Below are 22,103 nucleotides of genomic sequence, written 5' to 3' on the forward strand. Positions count from 1 at the left end.
TAGGGTTTGGTTATGGGGATATAAGGAGAATGGGGGATTTATTATGGGTCGTTGATCATTTAAGATCAACGGCCAAGATCGAATAGGAAATGGGGCAGGTTAAATGAACGGTTCGCGACCGGGTTTAGGAAAGGTCATTTGGTTGGGTTGCTGAAGAGAAAAAATGAGTGGGCTAAGTGCTTGGGCCTGTAATTTGGTCCGGAATTAGCCTTGTGTTGGGGTGTAAATTAAATATGCAAGATATGTTTAAAAATAATTTATAAATAATAAAAATATTACTTATGCAGTAAAATGATTAAAAATATTAGCTTAACATGATAAAACATAAAAATGTTATTTTATGATAAATAATATATTAAATGTAATTATGTATTTAACATAGGCTATAATTGCAAAATTTGTGTAAATAGCTAAAACAAATGCGAATATAGTTATATGAAAATGAAGTAAAATATTATAAAACATATATATAGGTGTAATAATAAATTTGGATTGTTAATTCATCACAAAAACAATTTCAAAGGATAATTAATAAGTATTTGAACAATTTAAATGCAAGAAAATCAATTTTAAAGCCTTAAAGATTATAAAGAATTATAGAAAATACTTATATGACTCTTGTAAATTGGTGATGATGCAGAAATAATATTTTAAAAGTATATGTGATATTTATAAAAATATGAGGGAAAAATTGGGTATCAACAGCTGCCCCTCTTTACCCGGGAATGATGAAAAAATTATCGGGTAAAGAAAATGATGACCAATTTTGTCCGAAATTAGTGAGGATCATGTGTCTTTTGAAAATATTGGGGGATGAACCCTGGTTCTTGAGTTGCCTACATATCCTTGGTGTTACGGGAATCAGGTCATGTATAGTTCTGTATCCAACGGCAATGAAACCGATGGAGTTATTATAAAAAATGGTTATGCGTTTCAAGAAAAGATCTTTTGTATATGATGGTGTCATGAGTAACGGATAATTTCGGGCAGAGCTATGAATGAGAGTTTGAAAGTTATGGATGTTTAAGGCAAATATTTGAGCGGTTACGGGATAAGGGTAATCAATTGTTGATCATCGGTTACATTTGAGATGATCGAAGGATGTGAACATTGTGAACGGAAACCGGAGCGAGAATTGCTCCTGTTTGTAGAACAGTTACCTCCCGAGTTACCTGCAAAGCTTATAACACGATGCGCACGAACATATATGGGGTTATTGAGAAAATTTAAACATGACGCAACTTCCCTTCGGACCATGAGAATTGTCTTTGGACAATGAGGATGATGTCTTTAGACCATGACATCTTGGGCCATGAAGCGTATGCTAAGGGATTCGCAGGCCATGAAATGGTGTCCTCGGGCCATGAGGATGGTGCCTCTGGACTATGATGCCTTTGAATAATAATATACAATTTCGAGAGATCCTCAGGCCATGGCATGATGTCTTCAAGCTATAAGGATGATGCCTTTAGACTATGACGCCTACGGACAATGTGGTGATGTTTCAACCCATGAAATGCAAAGATGCGGAAATATCGATCGTTCGATAGAGGGAATAGCTAATGCTTAGTTGTACACAAGAACGAGACAAGGCAGCGCATAGCCTTGTGTGTAATGAGGGCAGTGTTTAGCCCTATGCAGAGGAAGGCAGCGTTTAGCCTTATGTAATGATAGAGGCAAATGCTTAGCCTCGTGCAATATAATGGAGACAGTACTTAGTCTCATGCAAGGGAAGGCAGTGCTTAGCCTTATGCAATAATAGAGGCAGTGCTTAGCCTCATGCAAAAAATGGAGACAGTACTTAATCTCATGCAAGGAAAGGCAATGCTTAGCCTTATGCAATAATGGAGGCAGTGCTTAGCCTCATGCAAAGAATGGAGATGGTGCTTAATCTCATGCAAGGAAAGGCAGTGCTTAGCCTTATGCAATGATGGAGGCAATGCTTAGTCTCATGCAAATAATGGAGACATTGCTTAGTCTCATGCAAGGAAAGGTTGTGCTTAGCTTTATGCAATGATGGAGGTAGTACTTAACCTCATGCAAAGAATGAGGGCAGTGCTTAGCCCTATGCAGAGAAAGACGGAGATAAAATATGAGAAAAAAAGCGATTCTTAGATTGGCGTGTTTGCGCTTGGTGACTTCTAACAGTAAAGATAGCATTCTTGTTATGAATTCACGGGCATGCTTATCATGTTCGTTATGCCTGCACCCAAAGAGAAATTGTGAGTTTTTTGGGGGGAAAGGTTAGTTTGTTCCTTCTGATTATTCATTTCGCCTTTGCTCCTCATCTTGGTGCCTTGTTCGAGTCACCTTGGGTAACATGAGAAGGGAGAAGAAACATTGGATTAGAGGGCTCGGGAACATATGTAATATAGGAAGTCACCCCAGAATCAGAATTAACCATGATAGCAGAAGAAATTATTCAACAAAAATGCACAGACTTTATGCCGACGAAATGATTATATGACAGTAAAGGCAAGAGATCAAGCAAGGAGAGAATATACCAGACATCTTCGTGACCTGAAGAAGCAAAGGCCTTGATAGGAGAAAAATAAGGCAGAAGGAGTAACATGCGGAGTCCCAAATCAAAGTGCTCGGAACCCTAGATGTGAAAAAAGAAATCGAAAATTGCTGGAACACCAGAGATTCCAACTCATTAACGCAGCTCCAGCAGTAAAGGAGAAAAGAATCACCACGCAAAATCCAAAAAAATCTGACGAAAATCAAAAAAGTCAAAAATCTCTGATGAAGACGAAATCCTTGATAATAGCATATGAGGGTAACATCGCTAGGTAGAGGACGCCGGGAACTAACGAATTCATGGCTCTGATACCATGTTAAGCCACTAAAATCTAAAGGAATTGACAAATTGTAGGTAGGGTTTTGTGAAATGTAGAGAGGAAGAGAAACGGGAGAGAAGAACTTGTATTCAATACTCAAAAAATGACTAAAAGCTATCTGGAATGTTCCTTTTCCCCTCTTATATATTTTAGAACTTATTTACAACTCAATGAATAAAAACTAGAAAATTTTACCTCATATAGAAAACTATTACACCCTATTTAATATAAACCAAAATAATTTCAAAATATTATTACTTATAGCTACCTATTCTATTTTATAGCAAAATAGGTATTTATTTATACCTACTATTAAGGCATGAAATATGCCAATTATGTTCTCTCTCTCTCTCTCTCTCTCTCTCTCTCTCTCTCTCTCTCTCCTTCTCTCTCTCTCTCTTCGAGCAAAAAGGAACAAATCTGGCGAGAATCGTTGTCGAGTAAAGAGAATGAGAGATCTATTATCAAGTTTCTACTCTCCATATACTAATTCTACTTCTTCAACATCGCCGCTCAATGCTTCTTCTAATCGTCGTCGGCGTCAAAATCGTATGCATCATCATCCACTATTGGCTCATCCTCTTAGGCGAACAGATCTAGCCATGGCTACGTAGGAGAAGATTTGAGGGCCAGGTTTTTAGTCGTCTCCATTTTTAGTTATAATATAATGTATACATTGCTTAGCCGAAAAACGCCATCTTTGGCGAACTTTCTTCTCTTTTTTGCTATTTAGTCACATACAATGATACAAATATATTATATTCTGTACAAACACACTCAAATACATTATATTTTTGTATAAATATATTATTTTTTTGCTTGTATTTATGTATTCCGAAGGTCTGTATTTTTTTAATACATCTGAATATCACTGTGTTTTGTGTCTTTTTATTGTTTGAATACAGTCGAATTGAATACGGGGAATTGAATACAATGTATAATTATGTTTTTAGGTGGATTACCTTACTATATTTATAAATACATTCACGCGAATATATGGAATACATAATAAAACAGTTGTAATCCCTGTGTTTTACCTCACTGTATTTATAAATACAGTTGCGCGAATACATAGAATATAGTACAATAGCAGCAAAATATATGTAGAATTAATTTTGTTGAGTTAAATTAGGAGTGATACACGCTAATTGATCCTCTTTTCGTTATTAAACAGCTGGATTCCCCTATTTTTAGGCAAATTCTACTACTGTATTTATGAATACAGTAGCGCGAATACAGTCGCACAGCTGGACTCCCCTATTTTTTAAGCAAATTTTGCTACTGTATTCATGAATACAGTAGCGCGTATACAGCGAATACAGTGAATACAGTCGCGTAACAACTAAATACTAGCTATAGGAAGTAATTATGTATATGATAGCTATAGGAAGTTAATAGCCACTAAACAAATAGTGATTTCTGAAAATTTCTCTAAAAACTAAGACTAGGTAACCCACTAAGGCCTCATTTATTTGCACTTAATGGAGATCTGAATCTTAATCATTCAAATCTCAGATATTAAGTGTGTTTATTTTTAAAGTTTGAATCTTGATTATTCAGATCTTAATCGTTAAGTGTGTTTGTTTTTTTTACTTCACAACCACTTAATGGGTCTGAATAGGTCTGTATCATTAAGATCTATAATAGAAACTTAATTTAATGCTATCATCCATATTCATTATTAACTGCTGCCACCGCCTACTATTATCAACTACCACCATGCCACCCACCACCACCATACTCAATCACCACCACTATCATCCTCAATCATAACTGCCACTATTGTCGACTACCCCAACCCACCATCCCCACCATTCCCACCACCATCATTCTCAATGACAACCAGCACTCATTCACCTCAACTACCACAACTAACCACCCCATCACCATCAACAACAATAGTTGGCACTGCCCATCATTATAAACTACCACTACCACCACCCGCCATTATTAAATATCACTACCCACCACCACCATCCTCAATCATAATAGCTACCACTACCAATCACCACTAGCTACTACCCTAAACTACCACCATCAACCAAATCTACCACCAACCACCGCTTTTAGTCGATATTCATAAGCACTACCGTTAGCCATCACCACCAGCAACTATCATATTTTAAAAAGTTATATATTTTAGTGATGGAATATTAGATTAATTAGTATTTTATTTGAATTTTATGTTTATTAATTTTCAAATAAACGTAAATTTTATACATGCAGATGTTAAAAATCAAACAGTCTTAATCATTTAGTATTCAGATCTTAATACACATCTTAACATTCAGATATGTATTCAGAGTCAAATATTTTTATCTTAATACACATCTTGATATTCAAATGTGTATTCAGTTTCAGATGTTTTAATCTTAAAAAAAAAAAAAAAATAAGGCCTAAGTCTTCTACAGCAGTTCATGGGCCAGGCCCAAATACAAATACACTTCATATAACTCCAACAGTTTTGGAAGAGGAAGGTTCCATTCAAACAGAAAACAATTACTCTATAAGTAGAGTATTTTCACTAGAAATTAGAAAATCAGTGGCTAGATTTACCAAGAAGCACCCTTTGATCAATACCACAATCATCTAAGACTTGATGAAGAAATTTGACAAAATATTCAATTTTTTCGAATTGTATTTCCTTTTCTCCAACAGTGAAAACTTTTTTTCAGTTTAAAAGCAAGAAAAGGATTGTCAACTTTTTTGCTCTTTCGGCAAGGCATGAATGATGAAAGAGAGGGTTATTATTACAAAACCTGGGAACGGGGGGGGGGGGGGGGGCATAGATTGAACCATGCCCAAAAAAAGGATGATAATTTTTACTACTTTGGCGGCTTTTGGCTTCTGTTTGACTCAAGTTAAAACATATGCTGTTTAACTGGTTTTTCTTTTTATTTTGTTGTGAACATAAAATTATTTGACTGTTGAAGCAATATGATCACCACCAGGGTGTCAATGGATATTTAAAAAATGACTAAACCGTATCGCACCGAATCAATTTTTAGGTTTTTTTTAATAAAATCGTAAGTTTTTATAAATCTACAACCGTACCGATAATTAGAGTAAGTTTTTTATTTTATGAAAATAAATCGAAAAAATACCGAACCGTACCGAATAAATTTACATATGAAAAATATATTTATATATTAAGTTTTAAAATAATAAAGTACTAAATTTTTCCTTGGGTCTTAGAATTATGAAAATGGTTACAAGCCAACAAGTAATTAAGATCAAAATCCTAATTCTCATCCCTATTATGTTACACCTACTGAAACTAAATTATTTCCAACATATTCACTAGCAAGACACAAAGTATTCTAATGATTATGAGTAGCAAACCATAATGTATTGAATATGTTTCCTTTCGTATGATTTCTATTTATCTTTTTGAATATTTAATCTTCTATATACTTTATTCTTGAGTTCCAATTAGGTTAATATCTTTCTACTTGTGTGGTTTATCTTTTCTTTATCTTTGCGTAGTTTCTTTTACGCAGCGGTAGAGTAGTTAATGAATTTATACTCTGACCATCTTTCATGTTTTCATAATTCATCACAATTTAAACAGCAAAACTGTCTAGAGAGTTTTGCTAAGTCTTATAAAAGTATGTACGTTATTGCATTCTACTTTTACTTACTAGTGACCTTTATATGACATTTAAAAAAATACCGAAAATTAATCGAACCGTACCGATATTGAAGAGAAACCGACATAATTGGGACGGTTTCAAAAGGTTTAATTTTGGTTATACATAATAGAATAACCGAAAAATTGGTATGGTACAAATTTTATAAAATAACCGGCTGAACCGAACCATTGACACCCCTGGTCACCAAAATATAAATTGACAAGTAAAAAGGATTACATGTAAGGTAACTAATCCTGCATAAAGAATGAAATAATTATCACATCTTGAGGTACATAAAACATAGAGTTATTTTTTACCGACTCCCCGTAGAAAGAGCCACATTATTAAAAAAAAATTATAATGCGTCATAAAACCGATCTCCGTGTGCTAATAGGCCAATCAAGAAGAAATCAAATTGATAAATTAAACGACAAATGAAGGGTCAGCAAATGATAGTGTTATCTACCCAATTGAGGAACACTTTACCTTCTTGCTTTAAAAAAAGTTACTTGTATTAGATAATTGAGATAAATAATAATTAAAATTTTGTTCCTATGTCATGGCAGCTAGGCAATTCCAATTTCCATGTGATCATGTATCTGTTACAAGAAAATAATGCAAGGAAAGAAAGGTATCTTAGGGGAAATCACTTGAAATTCTCAGTATTACCAAGCAAACAATTAACAAATGTGAAAGAAAAAAAAAATAACGTCAAAGATAAAGAAAAAGCACTTGGTTCTCAATAGATGTCCAAACGCCTCAATTAACAGAGATTTCTCATTTTGGAGGGGAAACCCTAGCTCTTATTATGGATGATTACTTGAGTTCATATTCCATATTAGAGATCATGTTTTAAGATTTTATTTCCTTAATTGGTCAAGTTGGGCGTTTGTGAAATTGTTGATATTTGGGTTAGCTGAATTCATGTTATATATTGAACACTCATCCGCTTTCCCTTATTGATTGTCCTTGTGCACTGTGTTGGCAGATTTGTAAGTTGATGTCTTAATGACAATTGTTGGTATGTTGTGTTGTGATTTTGGCACACGTGGACTCGTTGAGTGGATTGTCGGGGTATTTACACGAAGTTTCTGTCATGCTATTGTTATTGTTGATATTGCACATGCGGCAAGACAAGGCGGGCTATATATATATATATATATATATATATATATATATATATATATATATATATTTGGGTCTGCGCATGTGGCAAGACAAGGTGGGATAATTATTGATGCGCGTGTAGCGAGACAAGACGGGCATTTACTTTATTGTTACGTACACGGCGAGACAAGGGAGCTATGTGGGGATAACATGTGATGGCCCGGGGGCGTTTTACTGATGAGGTTTGTGTGGTGGTATGACTTTTTGTGTGTCATGCATTTCTACGTATTTTATTGTGTTGTTCCCAATTTGCTAATCTGTGTCTCGGTCCTTTAATTGATGATTTGGTTGCCAAGGTAAATTCACCTACGTAGAGTTGTTATCTCATATTTTGTTAAGTTGTTTGTGACATAACGGAATGAAATAAAAAGGAAGTTGTTATCATGCATTACTTTATTTGATTCTCGATAAATTTCTTTTGAACGTATTATTGATAACTGACACGGGTTGTGATATACATTGTGGCACAAGGTCTTTGCCCTGCGGTTGCAATATACGTGGTGGAACGAGGCCTTTGCCGTACAATTGTGGTATTTGTTGAGGCACGAGGTCCTTGTCGTGGGAGTGTGACTTATATTGTGGCACGGGGTCTTTGCCGTGCGAGTGTGACTTATATTGTGGCACAAGGTCTCTGTCATGCGAGTGTGACTCATGTTGTGGCACGAGGTCTTTGTCGTGTAAAGGTGATTGATAATGTGGGCATGGGGTGCCATGTGTATATGATTCGTGATTTATGACTTGTGATTTGTGATTATGAGGTGTGGTACATCGGGGTGATTCTTGTTGTAAATCTTTTTGTCGGAATGGTTTGATGATTTGAACTGTCATTGTTTTCCCTTAATTGCTCTCATTTGTATTTTATCGATGCTTTGATTATTTTGTTGTTTTATCACATGATTACCCTTTGTTGACATTTATTTATTTTGCTTTCCGTTGTTAGCTTTATATTGATATATATTTTGCACAGATTATTTGATTAGTGGGTATCTTGACTTGAACCTCGTCACTACTCCACTGAGGTTAGTCTTACTACTTACTGGGTACCGATTGTAGTGTATTCATATTACGCTTATGCATATTTTTGTACAGATCCAAGTACCTCGGAGTGAGTTGGGCGATAGCGAGCTGATTATCAGAGTTGCTGTGGAGACTTTAAGATATACTTGCATTTCCGCTCGGCCTCGGAGTCACCTTCTATTGTACTTTGCTATTGTTTATTATATTTCCAGATAGTGTTGTACTTAGTAAGTCCTAGTGTACCTCACTAGAGTTTATGACTCCGTACTACCGGTTTTGGAAAATGTATAACTATTGTTCAGTTTTCGCTATGTTATGTCATTTAATAGTTTTATAATTAATAGTTAAGTTGGTTATCTCGGCTGAATCTCATCATGTGTTAGGCTTACCTAGTATTAGAGATTAGATGTCATCACGATCCTAAAGATGGGATGTTGGGGATAGTGACAAATAGAAGTCACAAGTGCTCGTAGAGAATCTAATACTACAAAATTTCCTAGTTTAGACAATTTAATAACAAATAAAATCATTTAACGAGAGTTGAACGAAGCAGTGGAAAGTTTCAGTGGAAAAATTTTCCTGGTGTAAGAAAAATTTGCCAAATAATTTACGCAAAATCTTGATAACAAAAGAAGTCATTTACTACTCCAAAGAGTAAAGGGAGTTCAAGGAAGTTCAAAAGAGCTCGAGGAGAGTTGAACGAAGTAGCGAAACTTTAGGAAATAGTGAACGCCAAGAAAATATTTACCAAATAATTATGGCAAAATTTTAATAACAAATAATTCAGGCAAAATTTACCAAATAATCTAGTGAACCTTCCTAGATTGCTAATAACGGGGGAATAACTAAATTAATTAAATGAATATTTCTAAATATTAATGAAATACTTAAATTACTATATTATCCAACGTGAACTCTATGGTTTAAAGGGTAAAAAAGGCGATTTTGCTAAGGGCCCTTCGTGCTTTTAATATAATTAGTATTAGTGTACGTGCATTGCGCGTGCCTTTCGTATTAATGAAAATAAATTTTTAAAAATAATATAAAAATATTCAAAAGATATATTTGCATTATAATATAAAAATTTGCAAGTTTCAAAATGATAGGTGTTAATCAAACAATGAGAGAGAAGCCTCTTGCGAAGGAGGAGCGTGTTTTGAGTTTAATGTTTAGAGCTTCTTGTGAGGGAGGAGGAGTTAAGTATTATAAGTTTATTTTTTTGGATTAATGCTAATGGAATTTCCTGGGAAGGAGGAGCTAAAAATTTAAGATTGGGAAGCAAGATTTGATATCCTTTATCTGAAGAAATTCTGGTATGTGCTCGGTTGAAAGGGGAAGACGAGAAATGGACGAGTGAAACTGTGAAGGACGGAAAAACCATGTTTCTTCATATGTTTATGGTATGTTGTTAGGGGTATTTATGAGAAAGAAAATATGTATACAATGCTATATGAAGCGCGAGCCACACACTTGTCGAAGGCAAGGGACTTTTTCGTATATATACGAGATTTTAAACTTATTTATCCGGTTTTGTCTAAGTTTTCATATTTAAAGGAAGTAACAAAAGTTTTTTACAAAATATATACAAATTCGGTTTAACTCTACAATTTATCTACAACTTAAATACACCTTTTTTGTACAGAATCCGATCAAAAATTAAAATTCACATACAACTTATATACAATTATGTAAGTTATAAATATTTTCTATACCGTTTCTACACTCGACATACAAAATATATATAATTTGTTTGTGTCTTCTTTTTCGAGTTTCAATATGAAATTTCAACCAAAACTACCTCGAATCTTACCAGATTGTTTCAAAATTGAGATATAAACTTCAACGGATATTCCCAATCATTTGCAATAACACCCAATCCAAACAAAAAATAATTTCTTAAAATTCAATTTTCGAATTCAAAGCTTCGAAATTTTTTAATGGCTGTTAATGGAGTTTTTAATGAATTAACATAGTTTTCAATTCAATCTACTCGCTTCTAATTAATACTATTTTGTTTATTGGTTCCAAAAAGCTAAAAGACCTATAACTAAAATGATTCTCTTCATCAGAGCTTTCTTTCTTATTTACTTCCTTGTTTTCATAGTATCTGAAGCAAGAACTTTGCCAGGTACTAATCTTCTCTCCTTTTTTCACTTAACATTAGTATCATTTCTTTGGTTAATCCACATGAAGATATTAATATAAGAATACTGATAGAGAATGGGAGAGAGAGAGAGATCGAATGGAGAGAGCGAAGAGGGATTCCCTATTCAATTTTTAATATAAAGGGATACTCATTAATACTAATTTGTATATAATTGAAAAATTATATATCAACTTGTAATTAAGTTAAAACCTAAATAGTAAAGGTAAATAATTTTTTAATATAGTACATATAGGTAAAAATCCCTAAAGGGAAATGGTGGAAATAACTATTGGGCTTCTTTTTTTTTTTTTGTGAAATGAATATTGGGCTTCAACATCACAAATGGTGGAACTCTTCCTTTGTTCCCACATTCTCAAAAATGTTTAGGCTGGCCTGAATTTACAAAAGAAATATGAAGGGAAAAATTTTCAAGATCCAGAAAATATAAAACTCTAATTCTCAAATCAAAAATTAATTTACTCCTTACAAAACCAGATAATTTAGCAGAGAAAACCTTAATTTCAGAAAATCTTTGGGAAAACCCAATCAGACGGTAACCCCGGTTTTCTAGGATTCAAATTCATTATACTACGATTTGTATATTTACCTCTTGGACTTGGTCACTATATTCAGAAGGATTAGACAAAATCATAAGAAAGATTTATAACCCTTGTTTATCTGACATCTTTTGGTTAAAAGGACAGAAGCATAGGCCTCAAAGAAAACAAGAAAGACAGTTAACTAAATCAGAAACTTCAACAGTCAAAAAATATTCCACATGAATAGAAAGAGTCAATGGTACAACAGAGAGCGCTACATGCGAATCAGCTTTATGAATAGTACACCATTTTGTAAGCAAAGTTAAATACACATCCATTTTGATGCTGTTCAAGAAGTATAAACTGGAATAATATCATAATTATCAACTGGGAAAAGGAATACATTAGATGGCAACAAGTATATAGAACTACAAGCTGGAAAAGGAATAGGAAAATGATAGAAAAGTATCATAGTGTCTCGAATAAGACCGTGAGGTACTCTAATTGAAGCGAGGCTAAGGAACATGTTACATTGCTCAACGGGTCCTAACTCCAAATAATCTAATGCTAGTATACAACATCCTAAGGCTACAAAAATTTTGGGGAAGATCAATTTCATCTGATGGACTTTGATCCTTCTTCTTGACTCTGTAGAGGGAGAGAGTTAGCACAGGTAAGCAAGACATTGTAGAGGTTCTCTGCTGTGGGACGGTCGTCTGGATCCTTCTCGGTACACCAACGGTAAATAGAAACGAGAAATCTCAGGATATGAGATTCAGATTGCTGCTTGTCTAGGTCAGAGCCAGAACAAGTCTTTGCTAGATCCTCCAGCTCTGCTTTGGATGATGTGGCCATTACCTCTAGTTCTTCAGGTAGTTGTGGCCGATTACCCACCTGTGTGCGTCAAGTTACATTTGTTTTCATACCATTTTAAGCAATTCCAACAAACCACTATAAATATGCAAAAGATCTTATGCAGGCAGTTCTCATGATAGAAAGCAATAGCAAAAGGAAACTATGACACGCATGAAATATCCAATGACCGGGGAGGCACTAGAACCGTAAGCATTGAGTTTTAGCAAACAAGGCAGGCAGTAATAAAAAATTGCGAGGGGAATCATCATAAAATGGTACTTGCAGCAGATTAGGTACTCATCATGCTATTTAGAACATTACTAAATTAAAGGTTAGAGATCAAGGCAATACCTGAAGAGAATTGTGGATATCTAATTCAGATAACTCTGAGTAAGGAAGTTGCAGCGTCAACAACTCCAGGAGGACGCACCCAAAGGACCAAATATCAACACCCTACATCAAAAGCAAGACAAGTAAAAACCTAGTTCGGAAGACTTTGAAGATATTTAAAGCTAGATCTGCAGTTAAACATGCCAACCGAAATTCTTACTTCACCCATCTATTGATTTTTTATTTTTTTTTTTTGGGGGGGGGGGGGGGGGCGTGTAAAATTATTTTTCACCCGCTCTCTGCTGATATTGTTTGGCCAAGCACCAAAATTTTGGGTATCCTAGGGCCTCATAACTATCCAACAATACCTACGGAAAACAGAAAAGTGAAGTCAAAGCTAGAAGAACCTTTTTATTTTCCAAGTAACCCGTCTAATCCAGACTTGATGACCTTAACAATTTCAAGAGCAAGAGAAGAGAAAATATCCAACCCTCAGAATCTCTCTCCTCTTTTGGCATAGGATACATCTTCTGAGATGCTCTGATGCTATAATATCTCAAAAAACAAACAAAACTATCCTCCATCTCCAAATTAAATTGAAGTATCAAAAAGTGGCTAGATGAGTCAAGGAAACCAAGAAATTCAGGGGGAAATTTGAATGTGTTGATGAATACATAATCATTACTCTTCAATCTTAGCAGTGCAACAAGAGAGCAGACAGAATACGTCCTCTTTTGCTTTAAAAAAAGATATGTTAATTTCTCAAGGAAGCATGAGATTGAGCACAGAAATTAAATGCTTAGAAGACGGAGGTCAAAGAGCTGAATTTTGATAGAGGAATGAGTGATATATCAGTTCTTAGCAGACAAATGCATATCCTTTTAGAGGTGATAGGTTCTTGGCGGTGTTGAATGGTTTCAACCAAGGGTGGAAATCAGTAAAACAAGAAAAACAATTAGTCATCTTTTAGCAAATCGGTGCACAAAGTGGCAGAAAGTTGGTCGTCGGTACTAGAGAATTCAAAGATTAGGATTCTAAATTCAAGGATGGTGATTGCAAGGTGTCATTCCCAAGACAAAGTAGGTAGCTTTGGAGAAAGGAAAGACTAGAATCTATCTCAAGAATTTGACAAAGAAGATTAGCCCAAACAAAAGAAGGGAAAGAGTAAAAAAAAAGTGCCAATTGCATTTGCAAATTAATTTTATATCAAGATAAAGAGAAAAGAAAGGAAAGCATGCAGAAGTCATGAAACAAGAAACAAGAGATGCCAGGAAAGGTGTATTAAATTCTTGTTATCTGAGGTGCAAAAGCACTGCACGAGAAACTTACCAAACCATAGATGTTGCACTTATTCATAGCCTGAAACACCTCAGGAGCCATCCAACGCGGTGTACCAACACAAACATCTGGTGGAGGAATTCCAGCATGGGCAATGCAGCAAGTATGTAAGTAAGAACGAAGGGGAATTGCCATATCAAAGTCACATAGCTTTACTGTAGGGGTACCGTCAGCTCTCTTCTTATCCACATCTATTAGGATGTTTTCACTTTTTATATCACGATGTATGATATGCCTAGAATGCAGCTCTGTCAATGCACTTGCCACATCTCGAGCAATAAATACCGACAGCTCCACTGGAAGACGCTTCTCACCAGCATTAGATAGCTTATCAACATATTTCTGTAAGTTAAAGACGAGAAAGCAAAATGAGCAGAATAAAGAGAGTCAGGTGTGAAAAGAATTTAAGGAGAACATATACCTTTAGTGAACCCCCTTTTATGTGCTCCATGAAAATAGCAGACTGCAAAGTACGGCATTCTGAACTGCTATCTGATGAAGGAGCCCATCTTGAAGATATTTGATGACCATAATATTTGACAATGCATGAACTGTTTAAGACACCCAACACCCTAACTTCTCCAATGCATTTAAACTCAAAATTCTTAATCTCATCCGCGGAGGACCTGGATACCTCTAAAGTCCGCACCTGCAGCAGCAAAAATGTTTGATCAATCAACTAAACCTCAACCCTAAATTAGTCAGGACCGATTATATGAATCCTTCGTATACTTTCTGCTCAAAAAAAAAATATATTAATAGAAAAGAATGGATAAAAATGTTCAACTATGTCTCGTCAAAAAAGATGTTACCCGAGTTAAATTCCCACAGCTATTGATATAACAAGTGTCACAAACCAAGTTTTATGATCACAGAGCACATAAATGCAAAATATGCAAAATGAAAAGAATAAGCCTGCAAAATAGTGGATTCAAGCAAAACAACAGAATAAACTCAAAAACAAAACTTGCTTTTCTTCTTCTTATATAAATCCAAACCAGATCAGAAGCATAAAACCAGGTACACTAGTAAATTACAGTTGACAATGGAAAGTACAATGAAGCCAGAAAAATCATTTTCTAGTTTGCTCTTTATTTTTCAGGAGGGTCAATACATTTACATGCTAGAATTCACCCCTCAAAGAATAGAATAGTTATAGTGCTTTATTTAAGCAACAATGACTTGACTTTCAGACAAAAGAAGTTCCAAGTTAAGTGGAGAAATAAACTAAGTACAACAAAAGGAAAATACTACTCAGCATATGACAGATATGATACAGTTTGAACTTGGAACTCGGAATAAGAACTTAGGGATGTTTCATATTCATAATAATAAACAGAAACGTTTAAAAGCAGTCAGGAAACACACCTTTGCCACAGTCTCAAGCGATCCGAATTTACACTGGACGAGGGTTGAGGAAGGAGCTTTATCGATTTCATCAGAACCGGATAGAGAAGGATAAGAACTAACTTGACCAGGAATACCATCTGGCACAACAGGAACATTTATCCGGCTCAATGGCACATACCTGAAAAAAACAGCAAGCTCAGTGATCTAAGAGATATATCAGCAATCTATCATAATCATCCTTTACCAACGGTTTCTGCACAGGATACATTTGCATATGAGACCATCAAAGCCAGAAAAACCGAAAACATTTGTTCATGAAACTTTGATCTGTTTGGGTGATCAAAATAACTTCTGATCAGGAAAATTAAGTGATATTCAATAATTTCATAAACAAATTACGTAATTCTTTTGTAGCAGCAGTTAGTTGTCAGAACTAAAATTAATTTTCCAGTAAGCCAAACAATGATTATGAATAATGAAACTAATATAATCAGTAGCTAAAATAATTCAAAGGGCTAAATTGGATATCAATGACTATCGCCAAAAAACTTTTAAATGGTGAGTTTTTGGGGGGAATAAGTCTTAAATGATGAGATATAGTTCCCAACTGACCACAGCCCAAGACCCGTTCTTGTACACAGAATCCATTTTCTATCAGACGAGTTAAAAATTGTAGGAACCCGAGATTGATATTTTGCCAAAGTAGACTCCATAGAACAGCAGAATGAATAGAAAAGGAATGATGTCAACAATCACCAGGGTCAACCTACTATTACACAGCAATTACAAATTTGCTCTATACAAAGTAAATTATTCACCACAGAATACAGCAGGGGGAAATACAGGGAGAGAATGTGCTTGCTATTAACTTTTAGAACCTAGGGCAACTAGAGTTTTGGTAACAGAAACTACTCAAGAAAATGGCTATTTTCACTCCAAAATAACCAATAACCATACTGTCTACATCGCCAATGCAAGATCCTAATACAGATGTAGTCATGTAAATGCGTGTAGCACCAGGAAATAAGTCATGAAGAAAGTATTGGAAAATCATTGACCTGCAAAAATATTCCGGATCTGTCTCTTCTCTGATATCAAGGGGACGGCACGCATCCACTATCATTCGAACCCATAATTCACCCCTCTTTACCACAATCACGTTCCATGCATGTGGCGAAAAATCCAAATAACCCCTAACAAGCTCACAAGATATATGAGGTTCTATTCGGTCACACAGGTACTGGAGAAGACAAATGAAATTCATCAGTTCATAATAGCTAACTACATTCAGAAATAGAAACATATCTGATGACAGAATACCTTCATAAGCAAGGCCCTATGCCTACATATACCAAACTGCAAACTACCAATAGGAACAACAATAGAATTTTGCCTTGATTTTATGGAGCGAAGTGCTTTCTCACAAAGATCAAGGAAAAGTATATCTCCTAAGCCGCTAGGACTGTCTTTTGTGACTATGCTGGTAGTGTCATCATTTCCGGTAGGGCATGTGCAGACAAAAGGCTTGCTGTAGTTCGACCCAGATACTGTTTTCCTTGCCCTCTGAACAATAGTACTTCTATCGCTTCCACCAAAATGATCCGACACTAAAAGTGCAAGCAATGATGCAATTTGCAAGTTGTCTATAGCAACATGTTCTCTATCTCTGAACAAACCATTTATCTGCTTAAAATGAAGGATCAGTGCTTGAGCACGTAGAGCAATGGCATCCAGCATTTCATCTCTTTGCCTGAACAAATTAAATAAGAAATCCAAATGACTAGAAAGGCAAAGCATTCATTATACTTAGCAGTCAAACGCCATGACTGTTAATGGCATGCAGATATGGGAGCTTACCTGTCAACTAAAATGACTTCCCGCGAATCAAGATGCAAATTCTGCTCATAACTCCTAAGCGACATAAATGGCCGATCTCGTCCGGCATCATAAAAGCCATCCGGTAAATAATCATTAATACCGCAGAAAGATATCATGCTGTATTTGCAGGATAAATCTGAATCATCTGTTGGTCTGCGGGTTTTGCATGGTTTTGGATTATCAATGACCCCATCGAGGTGCCTTTTCGATTTTGGAGGAATATTAGACACCTCGGGAGACGAGCTTTCCTCGACAACATCAGCAGCATGAGAAAGAGAACCTACTGAAGCATCACATTTTTTACAGCTACTATGACTATCTATGCTTGTCCCAATGGAGTCAGGAACACATGAACATCTGTCAACATAATGCTCCTCCTTTCTGCTATCTTCATCAACAACATTAGCTACAGAGTCTTTGCACTCAGCCTCTTCAGTCAAGAGTTCTTTATCATCAGCATCGTCATCCACTATGTTTGACGGGCCTTCCACCAGAGATTCATCAACTAGCACAGAATGTTTGCAGGCGACGCATTTTCTGCTGTTATTTAGTCGTTCTTGACGAGCTCTCTGTTGCAAATAATGCTGTCGCTTCCATCTCTTGGATTTTCGAGGCCGAAAACATCGATGAATGGGTGATGAGCCACATAAATGACCCGACGATGTGATAGAAGCTCCTACAAGATAAATAATTTACACATATCAGACTTCTCCAAGGTCAGTCCCTTCCGAACAAGAACTCTTCGAAGGGCAATATACAAGATACCAAGGAATCAGAATGTGCAGAAAGAGCATCAGAAATAAGGAGAGGGAGATGAGAGTTCACCATTTTGCGAATTCTCAGAGGTTTCCTGATCATAATCTTCAAGCACATCCATTTCAGACGATGAACTGGACAAATCTATGCAATTCCCCTCCAAATTGCAGCATACCCATGTAGGAATAGAACAACACCTAAAAAGCTTATTGTGCTTCAGGGAATTCAACAAAGATAAATGGGTCAGAATAAGGTAATTATTATACACCAAGTTACTTGACTAGACAATTGAGACAAATACATATCAGTCCTTTTTCCAGAGAAATGCACGAAATTTGTCAGCAAAAAGGGAAAAGAAACTAGAGAAGAAGCCTATAAGAAATGTCCGAAAAGAAACTGTATTTTCAGTAACACATACCTGAAGATTGAGTCTCTGCAGATTATACATTGAAAGGAGATCAAGATTCTCCAACGACGTCAATCTATTGTTAGAAAAGTCCAAATTCTCTAATCTTTGCAGAGAAGACAGCCCCGGAGGTACTTCAATCAATTTATTATTAGCAACTTTCAGTGACAGTAATGAGTTCAGATGAGTTATCTCAACAGGTAAATTCCTCATCTTATTGAATGAAAGATCTAGGTACTCCAAATTACTGAGACAGCCAATTTCTGGAGGCAGGTATCTGCATGAACAGCAAGGAACAATTGCATTATCATGGAGTACAAAGATGAAAATGAGTGAATGTATTAAATATGTAACTGAATTTACTAGTTTATCGTTCACAACTTTCAACCTCTAGCAATCAAAAGTAGCCCCTGCTTGTCAAAAGTGTCAGCAGAATGAAAATTTAGTCTTTTAGACATTAAATGTGATTCCATTTGTTTGGATGAAAAAGAAATCTTAAGATATCAGACCCCATTTAACAAAATGTATCAAATGTTGAACAACATAGACATGTCTTGTTATCTCAAGGCTGTGGCATAACTGCACTAAATAAAGGAAGACTATAAATTACAAATCCTTCTTTTAAAAGAATGTCTATAAAATACAAATCCTAACACCTATTTCCAAGTCAAATCCTCCCTCCTGATCCAAAGAAGAATAATTTCCAACGCTACCAATATTAAGCAATTACATACAACTGCAAAATTACATGGACTTCAGCAAAAGTTCATTTTACTGCTACTATCTACGGTACATGCTACTGTGATGGAAAGACGTGACAGCAACAGACTTGCACTTTTGAAGCGTGAAGTACATGGATAGGCAGTGTGCTCTATGTTGCCATACTCCATAGCATACGAATTCACTTCACATACTTCCCTTCTCTGTTTGTTCTATTGGAGCCCTATGAGTTCTTTTGTTTTTAACCACTATAACTTTAAAATTCTGTGTTGTACTCATATATGGGTTTTTCACATACACCTTCTAGTCAAAAATACACTCGTGTCTACAGGGATCAAAATACTTTCCCAATGGATTTGTGCCAACCTCTTCAGCTGTCAGATTATGTAAGGTAGAATAAATAAGATAATTTTAACCTATCTAAGATGCACTATAGGATAAGAAATCCCAAAAATAAAAAATTAAAGAAAACACAAATAAATAGATAAAACTCTTTATGTGGATGGTAGGATTTACAAAACTCACCCTTCAACAAGGGTTAGTTATGCTAATGCCTAATCCTAGTATCCCGTGCAATCTTATATGGCCCTAGAGTAGAAACTAATACCCTTTAAAAAGTGTTAAACTCCTTCCAACCAACTTAAAAATTTTATGAGTGTTCTTACTCCTGATTAAACAACTTCAATCGGTTGAAGTACCTATGCAGCAGCAACACAGAAAAAACAAATCATTATTTTCTCTTATTTCTCCAGCTGTATAACGGCATGCTAAAATTTGTTGAGAAATCAATCCATTTTCTTTTATGAATCATGCATAAAAACTAGGTTATCTAAGTGTACAAAACAAGTTCCAACTTTCGGGAAAATTGGTTTCCGGAATGAAAGCAAAACCACTTCTCCGGCAATTTCTTTTTTCCCTATATTTCCCTCAGAGAAGACGGACACAATCCAATATCCTGTCCTCCACCTACCTACCTGTCCTTGTATTAATGGAAATTTGGGTGGTCACTTATCCTGCTTATACTAGCAAGATGTCTAGCACTCGTGAAAACTCTAGCTTTAGCAATTACCTTGGTCTAGTAAATTCAATTTTCTTTAAGGACTGAAAGATAATGAAAAGGTGTAGATGCAACCTAACCAACTCACATTAATACCAAAAGCATATGGCCTTTGTGCTCACATAAAAACATCATAGAATGGATATAATGTTTATACATTGACAGTTTTAAGATTTTTACATTATCAGGTCAATTAAAAGACAACTACAGGCAATTGCCAATCTGCATAGATAGGCGTTAATAATATTCACATTGTCAGTGTGTATGACTTAAAATCCTAATAGAATAGTAAAAAAAAATCTCTAACCTGATAGAAAAATGACAGACAGAGAGCTTAGTAAGACGTTTAAGACCAGTAATATCTCTTAAAAGAGGGAAAGCTGAAGGTCTAGAAGGAACTTTACAAAGCTCCAATTCTTTCAAACACTTCAGCTTATTCAAATCCAATCCACTCATCCCAGGCAATGACACCTTCACTTGCAAGCTCTCCAATTCAACTAAGTTCCTCAACTCTCCAATTGGGAACAAATTAACCTCATTCCCAAAGAATTTAAGTATCTTAACTTTCCCAAGTGCACCAATTGACTTAGGAATCAAATTAAATACATTCTTGTACATGTACAAACCCTCAACCTCCCCACCACCACCCTCTTCAACACCTTCCAATAATGGAAAATCCAAAATTTTCCCAGAAATATCAAAACTTGAATCAAAACCACATATCTTTTTGCTTGAATTGTCCGCTAAACCCTTCAATTTTTCGCCTTTATCAGAATTTTCAACATCCTCCGATGTTGTGGCACTTTCAGTGCCTTCTGAATCTTTTTCACCCATATGAGTATAAAAGAATGTAGCTTTGTATAAGAAAGGAAATTAATCAGAAAACAAGAACCGCCGGTAAAAAAAAATAGAGAAGAACTGTGTGTAGAGAGGAAGAGAGGGACGGTCCCGTCGGTGGAGAAAGAGAAACCCTAGAATCTTGTGAGGAAGAAAAGGGACTAAAGAAGTGTTCTAAATTATTTAAAGTTGGTTTGACTGCTAATTCAAAAATTGACCGTTTGGACCCCCGGTAGAAATTACGGGTAAGGCAAATAGATCTAATAGAAGTTTGCTTCAACATTATAAAGAGAAGCTTCAAATAAAAAATTTAATTTTCTTTTTGCAAAAACTATTTTTCAACCAATTATAAGGAAAGATAGGTTTTCCATTTCAAACTTTTCGCAACTAAACAAAAAATTAAAACAAGTTTTTCAAATTGTCGCAACAAAAAAAAAAATTCAAGTTTTCCGAAATTATCCCTATTTTTTATGTATGATTCTTTTATAGTATGTTTTGAATATTTACGACAACCAATAAGGTTAATAATACTTTTACATGCATATGAACAAAGTTATTGTATACGATCGAAATGGATTTGGCATGCCCGGTACGGTTCGAAGGGTGATGTATCGAAGTAAGATCCCGAAGGGGGGCACGAACTAATCTAGAGCCTGGGAAGGCCGGTCCGTGTTGAGATCGATATCATAATCAAACTCGAACAAGAATCGAACCATGGCGCGGGTAGATCTATCGTGCAGATAATCCAAAAACCAACCTACATCGACCAGGAATCCGTTCGAGGACTCGAACCGAGATCGAGCTCGAGTCAAGTTCACAAGTCCGAGCCGAAATCAAGCTCGAACCAAAATCGAGGGTTCTAAGCAAGATCGGGTTCGCAGACAAAAGCCGTTGTAATCCCACTAGAGGGAATCTTGGCAGAAATTATGGAAAAGCTGATTTATCATGGGTTTCCCACTGAATGTTTATTTTATTATACTTGGAGCCAAACCCCTTCACTATAAAAGTACTTGTTTATCATTCTTGTAAGGATCTATTGGAGGACTTACACTATCACAAATTGTATTATCCCCTCTACAAGCAAGAGTGATCTTTCTAGTTTCTTAGATTGATTCTATTTTTGTTAAATCCTAAATTTCACTGTTCATAATTGATTGGCCTAGATTACGTTTTCTCCAATCTATATTCATACTTTTATTTATCCTAGCATTCTGTATTAAGTTGTACCACGTATC

General features: G+C 35.5%; 1 protein-coding gene across 1 annotated transcript; it reads right to left on the bottom strand.

Annotated features, from left to right (window-relative positions):
* Window positions 1-11,678: 11,678 nt before the first annotated feature.
* LOC107813094 (uncharacterized) lies at window positions 11,679-21,015 on the bottom strand. Its single transcript, XM_075229550.1, has 11 exons — window positions 20,339-21,015; window positions 18,267-18,531; window positions 17,918-18,062; window positions 17,072-17,768; window positions 16,535-16,964; window positions 16,273-16,454; window positions 15,233-15,392; window positions 14,286-14,513; window positions 13,856-14,206; window positions 12,548-12,649; window positions 11,679-12,235 (listed from the first exon to the last, which is right to left on the bottom strand). The coding sequence occupies exons 1-11, from the start codon at window positions 20,863-20,865 to the stop codon at window positions 11,957-11,959; spliced, it is 3,366 nt and encodes a 1,121-aa protein (XP_075085651.1). The 5' UTR covers window positions 20,866-21,015; the 3' UTR covers window positions 11,679-11,956.
* Between the last annotated feature and the right edge of the window lie 1,088 nt (window positions 21,016-22,103).

The sequence above is a fragment of the Nicotiana tabacum genome, chromosome 14 (assembly GCF_000715075.1).
Source record: "Nicotiana tabacum cultivar K326 chromosome 14, ASM71507v2, whole genome shotgun sequence".
Taxonomy (NCBI): Eukaryota; Viridiplantae; Streptophyta; class Magnoliopsida; order Solanales; family Solanaceae; genus Nicotiana; species Nicotiana tabacum.

Excerpts from the sequence above, each read along its gene's own strand:
- LOC107813094 (XM_075229550.1), bottom strand. The coding sequence starts at position 20,865 with ATGGGTGAAAAAGATTCAGAAGGCACTGAAAGTGCCACAACATCGGAG. Across the intron at positions 18,063-18,266 it reads TGCAGAGACTCAATCTTCAG|CACAATAAGCTTTTTAGGTG; the intron begins GTATGTGTTACT and ends AATTCCCTGAAG. Across the intron at positions 17,769-17,917 it reads CTCTGAGAATTCGCAAAATG|GAGCTTCTATCACATCGTCG; the intron begins GTGAACTCTCAT and ends TTTATCTTGTAG.